General features: G+C 41.8%; 1 protein-coding gene across 2 annotated transcripts in view; it reads left to right on the forward strand.

Moving 5' to 3' along the window:
• Positions 1 to 18,079, forward strand: part of COL14A1 (collagen type XIV alpha 1 chain) — a 202,448-nt gene that overhangs the window by 30,543 nt on the left and 153,826 nt on the right. For both annotated transcript variants that reach the window (XM_073679829.1, XM_073679830.1), the window contains exon 3: positions 9,404 to 9,520. In XM_073679829.1, coding sequence (XP_073535930.1) covers positions 9,404 to 9,520 — 117 coding nt within the window. The remainder of the gene's footprint in view (positions 1 to 9,403; positions 9,521 to 18,079) is intronic.

Here is an 18,079-nt window from a genome sequence, read left to right on the forward strand (position 1 = left end):
TGCGGGGGCACCACCGAACACCTACTACAAGCATGGGGCCAGCAGCCATCTTCCGACTCCTGCCTCTGCCGGAAGGCAGCAGCTTCCGGGAGCAGCGATCTCCCGTCTCCTGCCTCCGAACACCCTGTTCTGCCTCGACTATGCCACATGGGACCCTGCTCCACCAACGCCTCGGCCCCCAAAGTAAGCTGATTATAACAGGCACCGGTTTATAAAAAAAAATGTTTTTCCTATTCTCTTCCCCAAAATTTGGGGTGCATCTTATAAACCGGTGCATCTTATAATCCGCAAAATACGGTATCTATCTAAATAGTACATTTCTATATTAGTTCTACCACTTATCAGTTCATGGCCATACCTCACTTATGGCATTGATGGGTCTGTCTATAAGATATTTTTGTCACCATTACTTTTCACACAATTTTTTGTCGTTAAAAACAGTTTTCTTTGAATTATTTCTGTAAGAAATTCCACAAAACATAAACTTTCATTTTGTTATCTAAAGCATCTTTGTAGATTTAAGCATGCGATAACCATACTACTCAGTGTCAGGCAGCAGCTGTAAAGGCCATCAATCTTCTTTTTACGAGCAAACAGATGAAAAGCTCTTTTTAATAACCTTGATAAGAAAACATGAAAGATGTTTTTATATTCTACAAATGAAGTCTATTGTATGTATATATATATATATATATATATATATATATATATATATATATATACATACTGTATGCATATATATATATATATATATATATATATATGTATTTTTTATATTTATATATTTTTTTTATTTTTAGGTGTCATTTTAATTATCTTATCTTATCTTGCACCCATGTATTTTTCCATACAATGTGCTGGAATAAAAAAAAAAGTGTAATTTAAAAAACTTTTTCTTAAACAGGCGATGGATAAAAGCTATTTTTCACATTTAGTGTAATAGTATTTTTTGAGAAACTTGCTTGTTGTTTTATTATAGGTGTCTTAAATGCTTTTTTTTATTAAAATTGTAAGTTGCGTATATTCTTTTATTTACACTTAACTTCCTACAAGAAAGTAGGGAGCCATCTGGACAACTGGTCTTCAAGTTGGGACATGATGTGAAATACCTTTGTTTTTACTTCAAAGTGAATGTCCTAAAACATCTAAAATGCTGAAGGGATCGCGCCGCGGACCGATCACTATTTTTCAACAAATCTATTAATCTTATCCGATGCACTGAGTGCTGTGTTTGTTCTATTTTCAGGAGTTGGCAAAGAGCGTTTTTATATCATTTATTATTTATTTTATTTCCTTTTAATTTTATTATGAATTCAAATGTATTCATTATTTTAAATATTTTATTTTTATTTGTCATTTATTTATTTTTTATAACCTTTTTTTTTAAGTTAACCATAAGAAATTAGTTTTTATTCCACTAGGTTCCCACTGACATAAAAAGGACAATCCACACAGGTTGGTGACTCAGCAGGGTGATCCCAGTTTTATTTTTCGTGTAGATTTATGTCTTAGTTGTTTGTGTGTTTTTTTGTGTTTTTTTGTGTGTGTGCCAATTCACATAACTAGTTGTGGTAAAAAAAAAACAGTAAAAAATATAGATATCATTTTAAACATAAATTGTTAATAAAAATGACTCAACATAAATATAAAAATTGTAGTTTTGTTCCTTTTCTCATCTACTTATACTTTTATTTTTTATATTTTTCGGTTTAATTCAGAACACTAGTTTTGTGACGGTGTTGGCACATATACTCCAAAATCTACGGTAGCATATAAAGTGTTGGCAAAATACGTCTTTCCTTGTTTAGACAGTTGGACGGTGTCATCTGTGAGGGGTATTGGGTAACTTTTTGTTCTTTGTGGTGATGGTTGTTTCCTTGTTGTTATTGTTGTTTAGTTTATTGCTGTTTAGGTAATTTTAGATATATAATGGTTTAGATGATTGTTTATATGTAGATAAAAAATTCAGCTCATCAATATATGACATTTTAATACTATAACTTCCACTACATTACAAGAAAGTCTTGTTTCTATATTCAGAAACAGCACCTCCTTTGACTATAGGTTGTGTCTGGTATTGCAGCTCAGACCAATTAACTTAAAAGGGTATTTATTGTTATAAAATAAAGGAAAATCTATTACTTACTGTGAAGACCGGGCTTTTCCGTGGGCGTATGTCCATTTTAAGTACACATCCACAGGTTGGGGGGAAAGGGCAGCCTCATGTCTCATTGTTTGAGCATTTAATGAATTTTCTTAGTTTGTCCTCCTGTCTTGTGAGTCAATAAGCCACAGGGTCCACAAAGGTTAATCAACATAATTATCAAACATTCATTGTTCTATAGACCAATAGAAGTCAACATAAAAATAATAGTGTATTTCTCTTGGATTAACAAATCTAAACGTCTGGCTTATTAAGATTATCAGCTGTATCGTCACATTTACCCCTTAAAACCTCAGCGTTCCAGCTCTGGTGGTCCCTACCTGTCCAGCAGTGATGACGTCCATCGATTATTCATGACAATCTCAGGTCTCAGCAGTTATATGGAGTACATGCACACATGACCGCAATGGCCAGTGATTGGCTGCAGTGGTCACTTGAATAATTGATGTGATGTCATCACTAGAGGACAGGCTGAAATCACCGGACGTATTTATTGGGTAATTAATAGCAAGACCCCTATTAAAGGGGCTGAGGCTTTAATACCACATACAACTCTTAGACAAAGATGGAACTGTTTCTGGAAGAAAAAAAATACTTTTTTTAACTTAATGTACTTCTTAAATAATCAAAAAAATATGGATACAGAATACAAATTTGAGTGGCTCCGATAGCTGCTTTTCCTATAGTCGAGTGACAACTGCACAAGTCTTATTTCTGATTATAAAAATTGTGAAATTATTGCCCCAAAGGGTAAAAAAAAACTTCAGCTTAGAGCTCATTATTACAGCATACTGTAAAGCCAAAATTTCAAAGCTTCTCCTTCTCCTTAGATTATGTGCACATGGCATCATTTTCAATTGAAAAACGCTTCAGGAAATTCCGGCATTTATTTTTCCCAAACCATAACTTTTAGCATTTTTTTTGGTAATTTTCTAAGCGCTTTCTTGACAATTTTTTCAGCCAGTATTTTTGCGACATTTTCCAGATTTTTCGTTTATTTTATTATTTTTGTAATCTCCATTCAACAATGAAGAAGCCGCTAGCAATTTTTCAAGTAAAAATGGCAAGACGCTGATAAGACTCCTGATCGTCTTTAGAGCTTTTCCATTGACTTGTATCATTAAGTTTAAAGTGTCTTCAGAGCAAAAAATGCCTTATTTGGAAACCTGAATATTCTCAAAATCCGCTCAAAAGACACTCAAAAGACTGAACATAAGAACAGCAAGTCATTTTTATATAGAAATACATATGTTCATTCTATAGAGTTTTTTTAGCACTTTTTCAGACGCGTTACAGAGCGGACCTACCTGAAAAAAGGCGTGGTGTGTACACACTCTTAGAATGTTAAAGATGAAGAGCACACAGGTGGCACATGGGTGGCATCTGTGGTCTATCTGTGATTTTCATGGATCCATAGCAGTGACTCCGATCAAAACGGATATGTCTCTGTGATTTTTGTGGACACTTGGTCTATGGTCTACAAAATGACACATGGGAACAGCCCCATAGACTATAATAGGAACGTGTACTATCGATGAAAAACAAGTATTGAAAACGTACAGTGGGTACGGAAAGTATTCAGAGAAGAGCCTTGGTGAGAGAGGTAAAGAAGAACCCCAAGATCACTGTGGCTGAGCTCCAGAGATACAGTAGGGAGATGGGAGAAAGTTCCACAAAGTCAACTATCACTGCAGCCCTCCACCTGTCGGGCCTTTATGGCAGTGGCCCGACGGAAGCCTCTCATCAGTGCAAGACATATGAAAGCCCGCATAGAGTTTGCTCAAAAACACATGAAGGACTCCCAGACTATGAGAAGTAAGATTCTCTGGTCTGATGAGATGAAGGTAGAACTTTTTGGTGATAATTCTAAGCGGTATGTGTGGAGAAAACCAGGCACTGCTCATCACCTGCCCAATACAATCCCAACAGTGAAACATGGTGGTGGAAGCATCATGCTATGGGGGTGTTTTCAGCTGCAGGGACATGACGACTGGTTGTGACGCACCCCCTGGGCCATGTTGTGCAGCGTTGCGCATGCGGGGAATACCCGGAGCCGGATCTGATAGGGGTAGTAGTCCTCGTGGCGGTGACCCGGTCCGTGCCCAGGGTGTCAAACCAAGTGGCAGAACTTAGAATAAGATGTTATATTGTTCGACTACGCCACCCGTTGATTGCGGCTATGAAGCCGCCGCTGCAGAGCAGACCGCTGAGGCCGGTGGTACGGGTGTGCAGCGTGGATAGTATAACCCCCAACGGGAGGGGTATGGCCCCAGGGCAGCAGGCGAAGCGGGGATGATGGTAGTGATGTTATAGTAGTCCCCGTCCTAATAGTGCTAATGCGACAAGGAATCAGTGAGACGTACAGCTGCAGTTTTCAATGCTTTACTCACAGTTCTTTATCAGGTCCCTTGTGCGCAGTCAAGACCGCCCGAGTCATGCTGCGTCCACCAGGTCAGGGACTCGGCCAACTCCCAGGCAATTCCAGAGCGTGGTCCAGAGCTCCCCTCTCTTCCTTCCTACTGGCCGTCCCCACCAGGGACCCACCTTTGTCCGGCTCCCTCGGGCCTTCTGGTGGCGAAGCCTTTCCCGGTTTCCCTGACCCTATACGGTATGCCTTCCTGGTGGATATGGTGAGGGGTCGCGCCAAGACTTGACCATGACCTCCGGTTCCTGGCTAAGGATAATTGGCCTCCACCAGTTTGGGATCCGGCACCCTGTTCTGCCAACCCTTCACCCGTTATTCCGTGGGATCTTAGGGTTCCCTCTTTTCTTGCGTCTCTGGGCCTTTCCTGGTGTTTATGTTCCTTCTTCCTCTTACTTCTCTCTCTCTCTCTCTGCTTCAGGCCTCCACTTCAGGCCTGGCTCTGGAGCTGGGCCCGGACTGAGCCACAGCTCCCTGTCAGCCCTCTCTGGCTGAACTCTCTCAGACTGCACTCCTCTGCACCTCTCCTCCGTTCTATCATGGTGCCCACCTTTTATACTCCCTTCTGACACCCGAGCCCAGGTGACCAGCACCCAATGGGCTCCTACCTATGCCCAGAGTCCCTCCCCTGTCTGCTCCTACACCACTGGGATATTCCTCCCCCCTCCCCACTCCAGCCAGGGACAGACGCTGTCGTACCTGCACATCTATCTGGTGGGAGTACCGTTGATCTGTCCCCCGGAAATGGGGTGAGTGTAGTGTATGCAGCTAACTGAGCCCCGTTCCACACTCCATCCTTACCCGGGAGTGGAATACCGCACCTCTGGTTCGAGGTGCAATACCCCTGTAGCAGCCGAGTCCTCGGGGTGCTACAGTTGCAATGGAAGGAAATATGAATGCGGTCAAATACAGAGATATCCTGGATGAAAACCTCTTCCAGAGTGCTCTGGACCTCAGACAAAGGAGTGGCTTCAGAACAACTCTGTGACCATTCTTGACTGGCCCAGCCAGAGCCCTGACCTAAACCCAATTGAGCATCTCTGGAGAGACCTGAAAATGGCTGTCCACCAACGTTCACCATCCAACCTGACGGAACTGGAGAGGATCTGCAAGGAAGAATGGCAGAGGATCCCCAAATCCAGGTGTGAAAAACTTGTTGCATCATTCCCAAGAAGACTCATGGCTGTACTAGCTCAAAAGGGGGCTTCTACTCAATACTGAGCAAAGGGTCTGAATACTTATGACCATGTGATATTTCAGTTTTTCTTTTTTAATAAATTTCTACATTTCTATTTTTTTTCCGTCAAGATGGGGTGCAGAGTATAGTTTAATGAGAAAAAAATGAACTTTTTAGAATTTACCAAATGGCTGCAATGAAACAAAGAGTGAAAAATGTAAAGGGGTCTGAATACTTTCCGGACCCAATGTACATGAAAAACTAACATCTCAATGTGCCCATACAAGTCTGAGTCTGTGAAGGTCATGGACAGCACACGGATGACACCCATGTGCAGCCGGTTTGCTTTCCGTTTTTAACATGCTGTATTGCTAGTGGCTGTTTTTGGTACCGCAGCTCAGAATGGGTCTAAGCTGCAATACCATTCACAGTCACTACCACATACACGGCGCTGTGACTCACAGTCTCTGCTTGAGCTCCATGGACCCTTCTCTCAGCTGATAGGTTGATATTTTGGGCCTGGATGCCTTTTTGGGATCAACATAGCAGTAAAAGAGGCTGAACTGTCTTTTCAGCCGTACAAGCTATGTTTCCATCACGCAATATTATAATCCCAGAAAATCCCTTTAACGCTACGATGAAGCTCCGACAGCTGTATTAAGAAATTAAAAATTGTATAATTTTGCATTTATTTAAATAAAAAAAAATAATCCAGAATGATGTTGAAGGGTTTACATTGACTTTATATATTACTTTGTATATATTTCTGGAAAATTTTTGCCATTTTTCAAGTAGAATTTTTTTACTAGAAAGTGCGAGCAGTGTGTCCATACATTTGTTTGATCTTGCAGATAAAGAATGAAAAGTATGTAGGTTCATTAACATAGGCCGTGCGATAGATATGTAGCCTTGGAGCTATTAATAATGGAATATTCCCGCCAGCGTTCTCTGTATCTGAATACATTAAATGCTAGGAAGGAAGCGTACGTCTCACCTGAGCTTCAGCCCTGCTCCAAATTCCTGTTCCATCTTGCCCGAAATCTACAACTCCAAAAAGAAGTTACTCACTTATTAAAGTACCTAATTAATTCCTAATAGAGTCTTATTGCAGCCGATAAGTGTTAAAATATAGTGATAATCGGTAACAACTCACCATGAAAATGACAAATGTTCTAATATTGTAACCTTGAGTATGAGGGTCTATGACAGGAGCACAAGTATTGACCCCTCCAAGTGCTTGCAAACCATGGGACCCTCAGAGAGAATGGGCGTAGTCCAGATTGGTCCCATCCCCTTTACTGTTGAATCCGTGGTGGTTTCCACTCTCCTGAGTAGCTGCATTCAATAAAATGAAGAATTGGCCCAAGGGTCATAAAAGGGTGTGAGGGGGAGTAAAATGTCAGGGGGGGAGGGGGAAACCTTATAAACTTTGCTACAAGTCCCAGGTATCGGGCACCTCTTCTTGCAACCTGCCGGATGTGCACAATGCCTGTTGACACTTAGCACATGGCGGAAGGGCACCATGTTGGCAGTTACAGAATAACACCTTTAAAGGGGCTGCCCGGTGAAAAGAAGTTATCACCAAACTATTGGAAAGAGAAAAACGTATAAATTGTTGGGGGTTCGACTGCTGAAACCCCACCGATCTCCAGAACAGGACCCTTTTGTTACTGTTAGAATGAAGGACAGAGCGTATGCTCAACCGCTGCTTCATTCACTGTCTAAGGGGACTTCCGGGAAGTCCTATTGAGAAGAAATGGAGTGGTGGTGAGCATACGCACTTTCCTCCATTCTAAGGGCCGGTGCAGAAAGCCATAGGCTCTCTCATCCGAGAGAATCAGGCGATTATGAAAATAACACTGATCAAACTGTGATCATAGTGTGGTACAATTCTCTCGGATGAGGAGAAGATGGAGAAAAAAATGTCTCCAAATCTTTGAGTGCATGGAAATTAGACAGCAATCAGATGTCATCCGAGAGCAGTCCGATGTTTCCCACGCTCTCATTGATTGACATGGCTGAGGGCGATCCAAATATTGGATCACACTTGGGCATGCTGCGATTTTCCCTAGGACAGTCTCTGTCTGAGGAAAATATCTGTACGGCCACATAGACTATCATTGGTCCGAGTGCTGTCCGATGTTTTGTCGGGTTGCACTTGGACAGCAAATACGCTTGACTGCACCTGCCCGTACAGTGATGAGTGTCCTGTTCTGGCGATCGGTGCGGGTCCCAGGGCGTTCGGACCCCTACCAATCTATAAATTATCACCCATCCTGTGTTTAGGTGATTAATTCTTTCCACCAGACAACCCCTTTAAGCTGGTCATACATATTAATGTCTGTCAAATTCGACCATTTCAGCAGGACTGGTTGACACATCTCATATATATGAGTGCCGTCTGACTACCCCGATGGCAGTTGTCTGGGGAGAGACGAATCGGGCAGTTGGATTACAACATACAGATCCTTTATGGGGGAAGATAAGCAGCAGGTGTCTGGCAGCAGCTTACTCCCCTCACCCCATTTAGAACACGTGTACTCGCTCCCAAGCTGAGCGTGCATGGGAGTCAAGAGGAATAGTTCTTGGTTGAATGAGACATTGACCAACAACTATGTGAAGTCTGGAAAAAAAATAAAAAAATTAACATTTCTAACTTTATAAATGCAAATTGCCTTTTCAGAGGGAAAGAGGACTTGTGCTCTATAGCGCCACCTATTGGAAGCAGCATCCTACAAGTCACAATCAACCCTTTAACAAGTATGACTTAGGATAATAGCCAGATCAGAATCTCAATTTGGCTTTTATCCTAAGTCATATTGCATGACTCGTTAAAGGGTCGTTTGTGACTTGTAGGATTGCTGCTTCCAATAGGTGGCGCTATAGAGTTCAAGTCCTTTTTCTCTCTGAAGAGGCAATTTGCATATTAAATTTCCCAGAGGAGCATTGCGAATAAGCCTCCTTACCTTGGCATGCTGGAGCCGGTATGTCACTCTCAGGTGAAACATTACCCCTTAGACCTCTGAACTTATAAAGTCAGTATTCACTTTTTTAATTTAATCTTTAAAAATTTTGTTTATTTCCTATAAATTCATTGAATGAAAAAAAAAAATATATATATATATATATATATATATTTTTTTTTTTCATTCATTGAATTTATAGGAAATAAACAAAGTTTTTAAAGATTAAATGAAAAAAGTGAATACTGACTTTATAAGTTCAGAGGTCTAAGGGGTAATATATATATATATATATATATATATATATATTTTTTTTTTTTTTTTTTCGATACAAAACGACCAAAAGATAAACAAATATCTAAAATCTTTTAGCTGAATATTCCTGGATAACATATGTAAATTAGGCTGAAAACCTCTCTACTATTGAAAGGTTTAAAGTGTTTTTTCATCAAAAAATGTAAAGTTCTGACACAACCCATCCGTCTGTGTTTTCTCGGTGTCGTTGACTAATGTTCTAACCTCTAACATGAATTGTCTTGTCCTAATTTAGGGGAATTGTCAGTGGTATGTCATGCGGGATGTAATCCATGTTGGTTTCCAGATAGTAACCGGTGGTGTTTCTATAGAAGATCATCTCCATCTGCTTTATTAACTTTTGTTTCTTTCTACTTTTGCAGTGACCCAACCAACAAAATTAAGGTTCCATGTAGTAGCGCAGGATAGTGTACAGATTTCATGGAAGGCCTCCAAAGATAAAATTAAAGGCTATAAACTCCTGGTGACCCCAAAATCAGGTAAATTGTGGTGTAATGTGAGATCAACAATTAGTCATAGTCATCTATCTATTATCTATTTATTATCTATTTATCTACCTGCACTGTATCTATCTATCTATCTATCTATCTATCTATCTATCTATCCCATATCTATCTATTATCTATCTATCTATCTATTATCTATCTATTATCTATCATCTATCTATCTATCTATCTATCTATCTATCTATCTATCCCATATCTATCTATCTATTATCTATCTATCTATCTATCTATCTATCTATCTATCTATCCCATATCTATCTATCTATCTATTATCTATCTATCTATCTATTATCTATCTATCTATTATCTATTATCTATCTATTATCTATCTATCTATCTATTATCTATTTATTATCTATCATCTATCTATCTATCTATCCCATATCTATCATCTATCTATCTATTTCTCTATCTATCTATCTATCTATCCCATATCTATCATCTATCTATCTATCTATCTATCTATCTATTTATCTGTCTATTATCTATCTAATATCTATTTATCAATATCTTATATCTATTTATCTCATATGTACATTGGGAAAATAAGTATTTTATACACTGACGATTTTGCAAGTTTTCCCACCTACAAAGAATGGAGAGGTCTGGAATTTTTATCGTAGGTGCACTTCACCTGTGAGAGACAGAATGTAAAACTAAAAACCAGAAAATCACATTGTATGATTTTTACATAATTAATTTGCATTTTATTGCATGAAATAAGTATTTGATCACCTACCAAGCAGCAAGAATTCTGTCTCTCACAGACCTGTTAGTTTTTCTTTAAGAAGCCCTCCTACTCTGCACTCATTACCTGTATTAATTGCACCTCTTTGAACTTGTTACCTGTATAAAAGACACCTGTCCACACACTCAATCAATCACACTCCAACCTCTCCACCATGGTCAATACCAAATAGCTGTCTAAGGACACCAGGGACAAAATTGTAGACCTGCAAGAGGCTGGCATGGGCTACAGGACAATAGGCAAGCAGTTTGGTGATGAGGCAACAACTGTTGTCACAATTATTAGAAAATAGAAGAAACACAAGATGACTGTCAATCTTCCTCGGTCTGGAGCTCCATGTAAGATCTTGCCTCGTGGGGCAAGGAGGATTCTGAGAAAGGACAGGAATCAGCCCAGAACTACACGGGAGGACCTGAAGAGAGCTAGGACCACAGTCTCAAATATTATCGTTAGTAACACACTACACTGTCATGGATTAAAATCTTGCAGGTCAAGAAAGGTCCCCTGCTCACACCAGCACAAGTCCAGGCCGTTTGAAGTTTGCCAATGACCATCTGGATGATGCAGAGGAGGCACGGGAGAAGGTCATGTGGTGAGATGAGACCAAAATAAAACTTTTAGGTATCAACTCCACTCGCCATGTTTGGAGGAAAAAAAAGGATGAGTACCACCCCAAGAACATAGTCCCAACCGTGAAGCATGGTGGGGGAAACCTCATTATTTGGGGGTGTTTTTCTTTTTTTTAAGCTTCTGTCTCTCACAGTTGAAGTGTCCCTATGATAAAAACTACAGACCTCTCAATTTTTTATAGGTGGGAAAACTTGCAAAATCGTCAGTGTTTCAAATACCTATGATCCCCACTGTGTCTTATCTATCTATCTATATATCTATATCTATTTATCTATTTATTTATTCCAATTTAGTTGAAAAAAAACAACTAAAAACTCAAAGATGACTTTGACAACATTTATACAAAGAGCATCTGACTTCACGTCCTACGTAGTGTGCGGGATGCTCCTGTGCAGACTTATCTGCTGACTACAGTCAGGTCTGGGGACAGAACATTCCTCAGTCTGGATGATCCAGCAACAATAAATTAAGCCAATGAGATGAGGGAATTCACCAAACGATCCAGCGGTCAGATATGGGTCTGACTGATGACAAATGATCTAGAGGATCTGTACATTTCTATAATCCCCATATTTTTTGACGTTGTCACATTACATTGCACTTTAGCTATCTGCCTCTGTTATTAGATGGATCTGTGTCCGTGAAAACATGTTTGGTGTCTGAGACACAATAGTAGATTGTTCCCAAAAAGTCTTGTCTCATTTCATAGGCAGCTGACATATGATGGGAACAATACACCAGTTTATTCCTGTCTGGTCACAATATTCACTGTCATCGTTCACTCCGAACACAAAGCATCCGAGGAGACGTCAGAACTTCTATATTGCGATCACAAAGCAGAAGAGAATGTAGAGTCCTGATAGAGCACAATGTCAGTCTGTGGGCAGAAAGGAAATCATTACGTAGATGTCTGGAACTATTTCCTATTTTAAAGACCATTTTACATGCTATCATAAGGCAGAAAATAAAAGTGATTGTTGCAGAAGTAAATGGATAACCAAGTGCAAGCAAAAACTTCAGCAGTTGGGTGGATGGCTAAAGTAAAATAATTTTCTCTGGTTGGCCTTCAGTCTAAATCCCTCACATAGATGGCCGCTACCCAAAGTGCTAGGTACTAAAGCCCACTCAAATTCCTTTGAGAGAAAAAAAAGGTCTAGAGCCATTAAAACATCAGACGTGGAAGCTTTGTTGAAAGAATATAAGCATGATTCTGTCTTCTATGTACAATAATATAATTACTATAATACTGCTCCTATGTACAAGAATATAACTACTATAATATTGCCCCTATGTACAAGAATATAACTACTATCATACTGCTCCTATGTACAAGAATATTACTATAATACTGCTCCTATGTACAAGAATATAACTACTATAATACTGCCCCTATGTACAAGAATATAACTAATATAATACTGCCCCTATGTACAAGAATATAACTACTATCATACTGCCCTCTATGTACAAGAATATAACTACTATAATACTGCTCCTATGTACAAGAATATAGCTACTATAATACTGACCCAATGTACAAGAATATAACTACTATAATACTGCCCTCTATGTACAAGAATATAACTACTATCATACTGCTCCTATGTACAAGAATATTACTATAATACTGCTCCCTATGTATAAGAATATAACTACTATAATACTGCCCCTATGTTCAAGAATATAACTACTATAATACTGCCCACTATGTACAAGAATATAACTACTATAATACTGCCCCCTATGTACAAGAATATAACTACTATAATACTGCCCCCTATGTACAAGAATATAACTACTATAATAATACCCCTATGTACAAGAATATAACTACTATAATACTGCCCCTATATATAAGAATATAACTACTATAATACTGCCCCTATATATAAGAATATAACTACTATAGTACTGTCACTATATACAAGAATATAACTACTATAATGATCTTTTTATTTAAAACTGACAACCAAATATTACAGAATAATTACATTAAAATCACAAAATAATAAATACTAAAGAAAATAAATACTGTGTTGTTACATCACTACATGAATGTTCCTCCAGTTCACATTACCTGAATCAATCTTTATATCTTTCTTATACACTGACTTGAGACTTTCCAGGATCTTATACCTGACAGTATCACAGGACAGGACCTCCTTATTGATGAGCAGGCAGCACCGTGCACACCACAGATGATAGATGGTCACCACATTTATTATTTATAGTGAGCTTCGGTTATACGCCCTGAGCTCAGGCTGGAAGTGTCCGTACAGCAGTTGACCATACGACTGTACCACCAGGTGCGGTAACTTTAAGGACAAGGACACAGACTCCCATACCTGCATACTGAAAGGAGACTCTAGCAGCAGATGCTTCATGGTCTCCTGTATATGAGGACACTCTAGCAGCAGATGTTCCATGGTCTCCTGTATATGGGAACACTCTTCTCTAGGACAGGATCTGTCTGATACATTCCTGCACTGTAGGTTGTCTCTGACGTACATCTTACCATGGAGCCCCAGCCACGCCATGTCTCTCATATGAGGGGGGACTCTGGGATCTAGGACTTTTTTTGCAGCCTGTTTTACATCTAGACTTGGGGTGCCCCTCAGTTGTACATGGACACTAAAGTGAGATGACAGCACGTTCTTATACAGCTCCTTCCTACTGAGCTGCCTGACGTCCTCATACAGGATCCTCCATCTAACGACCTTACTTATTACATGGACACCATACCAAGAAACATTATTCTTTAGTCGGCCTGAGATTCTCTTGATGGCGTCCCCTACCGACCACATGGATACAAGGTGCTGGATCTGGCCCTTAAATAAACAAGACCATGGCGTCTTCTCTAAATTCTTACAAAATTAAAAATTCTTCATAAGAAACATGAGATTAAAGAAGAGCTCAGGACAGGGCATGGAGAGACCACCCTCCTTATGGGGGAGATAGACAATGTTTCTCCTGACCACATTCACTCTGTTACCCCACAAGAAGTGAAAGAAAACATTGGTAAGTCTGGGGAGTAACACATCGGGCACCGGGAACACCAGACTGATATAGAGGAAGAGCGGGAGCAGGAAGGTCTTCAGCAGGTGGACCTTCTCCAGATACGTCAGCTTCCAGTGTCTTCAGCTCTGCACCTTCTGCTCACACACCACCAGCTTCTCCTCCCAGTTCACCTTCCCATCATCTACAGCTCCAAAGACTACTCCCAAAATCTTTATCTGATTCTGAACTATTCTGAACTATTCTGAAGGGCACAGAGAAGACATCACTGTCACCCCCCAACCACAACGCCTCGCTCTTCTCCATGTTCACAGAGGAGTTAGACACATTGGAGAAGGCTGTCATCTCCTGCTGTAGAGCCGCACAGTCTTCTCTAGAAGACACCACCACCGACACGTCATCCGCATAGGCGCAGAACTTTACATCCTCCACTGTACTCTGCAGGCAACACCTCAGCCCTGTGAAACCTCTATGATCCTGCACTTTTCTGAGGAAAGGATCCAGACTAAAGACATACAACAATGGGCTGAGAGGACAGCCCTGCCTCACCCCTGACATGATCCTGAAGGGCTCGGCCAAGTGACCATTAATCAGCGGCAGGCTTACAGCCTCCTTATATAGAACCTGTAGCCACTGCACAAACCGCACCGGGAGGCCATAGTGTAACAACACCTGGTACAGGTAGTCATGATGGACTCTATCAAAGGCTTTACTCTGGTCTAAGCCCACAATATACGCCCCCACATTGTGCTGCTTAATGTACGTCACAGCTTCTCTCACCAGCAGCAATGAGTCCTCTATCGTCCGACCCTTCACACCACACGTCTGGTTGGCGATGATCAGCTCACCCGCCACCTCACTCAGCCGATAATACAAGATCTTGGCCAGGATTTTATAATCAGTGTTTAGCAAAGACAATGGACGCCAGTTCTTTATATCTTTTAGATTTCCCTTCTTTGCCAGGAGAACCAGAACAGAGCTATACTGGGATTGTAGGAGCTTTCCTGCAGAGAGGCAATCATTATAGACCTGCACCAGGTCCGGAGCCAACAAGTCACTGAACTCTTTGTAAAACTCGCTGGTCAGGCCGTCCAGTCCTGGGCTCTTGTTGGCCTTTAATGAGTCAATGCTCCTCTTCACCTCATCCTCAGTTATGGGATCGGCCATACTATCTGCCTGCACCAGGTCTAACGTTGGTAGGAACACCCCCTTCAGATAGGCTTTAATGTCATCCTTATCAATATGAGCCCCTTTATACAGATCTCTATAATAATCACCAATGATCCTGTGGACTTTCTCCTGGTCTGCCTGCTCCACCCCATTCTCATCTAACAAGCCAGTGATCAGCTTCTTACTGACCCTGTTCTTACAGGCAATAAAGGGATCTGGGTTATGGACGCCCCAACTATCAAACTGTCCCTCCGCCTTGAGAGACTTGAGGCGATCGTACTGCAGCTCCCTCATCCGCTGCTTTATATGGCTGACGCTCCGTCCGTCCACCTCCTCACCACCATTCATCCTGCTGTATAGCCGGCTGAGGTGCAGTTTCAGGCCTGTGTATCTCATATGCTACATATTACTACGTCTCCTGGCTGCTCGTATAATAAACTGCTTGATGTCACTCTTTATGATCTTCCACCACTCAGCTGTGTCATCACACATACATTGGGTGGTCCTACGCTCATTATAGAATGTGGTGAAAGCCTCTCTGAACCGTGGATCTTGGACCACGGAGCTGTTCACCTTCCAGTACCCCTTTCCACAGACCACAGCTTGGGCCAGATCCAGCGTCACACTCACCATACAATGGTCCGAATATTCCAGGGGGCTGATTCTGTACTGAGAACATCTCACCTCCCTCTTTATATACACCTGGTCTATCCTACTGGCATTACCACCCTTATGGTAAGTGTACGTCTTACTGGTATGATGAGACCCATAGGGGTCTTCTAGGTGGGCCTGCTGGACTATATTATTAAGGAACGTCTCACCATATCTTAGTTGCTTATGACTGCTGGATCTGTCCACATTACAGGACACATTATTAAAGTCCCCACACAATATAAATACTTTAGATGTAAAGCAATATGGTTTCATGTGATCAAATAGTTCCCTCCGCTCTTTCCTGGTCTGTGGAGCATAAATGTTTATCGCTCTATAATGGATGGAGTCCAATGTAAAGTCCAGCATCAGACAGCGGCCCGGACATATCTCCAGGACTCTGTCCACCTGGATATTCATGGTATTAAAGAGGACCCCCACACCGTCATTTCTCTCCAGACAGAAGGACCAGTATGACGGCCCAAGTCTCCAGTCTCTCTTGGCTGCATACACATGAGCATTGCTCTTCAGATACGTCTCCTGCAAGGAGAAGACGTCAGATCTCTCGTCAGACAAACGCTGGTAAATCGCCTGCCGCCGGCTCCCAGTTCTCACACTGTTCACATTAATGGAGCTTATTCTCAGCCGCATCCTGATCACTTAGACTTTTTGGTCTTCTTCCTCCTTCCACTGCTGTCACCTGTAGTACCCCATCTCTCTGTGGACATGGGAGGGTCAGGATCCCCCTCATCAGAGACATTTTCTAGGACGCATGAAGGACTTTGCTCCATTTGTGACTCTTCATCTTGGTCTTCTCCCAGCACATTGTAACGTCCAGGACTTATCGCCAGCACTGGAGGCTCAGAGGTTTTCTGTACTGTTGTGACTTTTCTGGTGGGATCCACAGATGCATTTTTCTTTTTACGGTCACAAAGCCTTCCTCATCCACATTGGACAGTGCAGGCGGACTAACTGCTTCCACAGATGTACTGGGCTGATGCTTGGTTGGTTTGGTGACAGGCTTTCTGGACACCTTAGACCTCTCTTTAACAACTGGCATTTTAGTCCTTACTTTAGTGGCTGATCAAAGCTTAGGTCTTACTATAGTAGCTGATGGCGGTTTAGGTCTTTCTTTAGTGGCTGGTGGGCCTTTAGGTGGTTCTTCAGTGGCTGGTGGTCCTAGTAGTGCAGCATCCGTTAGTACATGAGACTCTGGAGCAGGTTCACTGATACTGTCACTTCTATCCTCATCCATACCGGTTTCTGGGACAACATCAGAACCTCTGGTGACATCTTCTTGATTAACTTTTGAGGAGGTCTGGCTATTATATTTATTGTGTTCAGCATGCCGGCAATCCCGGAACGTATGCCCTGGTTCTGAGCACAGATTACAGATGACAGGTCCCGTGCATTTGTCCTTTGTATGACCGAACTGTCCACATAATGAGCACGTGATATGGGAGCAGTTTATGGCGAGGTGCCGGCCCCCACATCTATGGCACAGACGTGGCTGACCAGGGTAGTAGCATATCCCCCTCTCTGAACCTAGGTAGAAGGAGTGCGGCAGGTGTCTGGTCACACCGCTCTCTTGTATAAGCTGGATTTTCACTGTATAGCCTCCATTCCATATCTGCCCCTCATCATAGATCTTGTCAGGATGACTTCTCACTATGCATTGCCGGTTCAGCCAGTGCTGCAGATCCGCCAGCGCCACCACCTCAGACTGGAACAGGACATTGGCTGTTATCTCCTGTGGCTTAAACATCTGGATACAATGGAGGTGATCCCAGATCTTATCTTCTCTGGTGTCATTATAAATATTCCAGAACAAATCCAGATCGCACTGGAGCTTAAAGCTGATGTCATAGATCCTGCTGGATGGGATATGGATCAGAGCGTAGACCTCAGACGCATTGAACTTCATGAACTATTTCAGGAGAACTTTCCCAATGTAAATTCTGGATGGGATGTTCTCCTCTGGTCTTGTGTATTTTATCCTGACTGCGTTCCTCCTCTGAGGTGAGGGGTTCACTGGTCTGGTGACATTGGAGAACAGTCTCCTGAACTGATGGTCAGCAGATGGATCACTGCTGGAGCTTTCCCCAGCCGCAGGTGGATCAGTGCTGTAGCTTTCCCCAGCCGCAGGTGGATCAGTGCTGGAGCTTTCCCCAGCCGCAGGTGTATCAGTACTGTAGCTTTCCCCAGCCGCAGGTGGGTCAGTGCTGGAGCTTTCCCCTGCCGCAGGTGGATCACTGCTGGAGCTTTCCCCAGCCGCAGGTGGATCAGTGCTGTAGCTTTCCCCAGCCGCAGGTGGAGAA

The sequence above is a fragment of the Phyllobates terribilis genome, unplaced genomic scaffold, assembly GCF_046119375.1.
Source record: "Phyllobates terribilis strain yellow unplaced genomic scaffold, ASM4611937v1 Scaffold_4__5_contigs__length_816908805, whole genome shotgun sequence".
NCBI lineage: Eukaryota > Metazoa > Chordata > Amphibia > Anura > Dendrobatidae > Phyllobates > Phyllobates terribilis.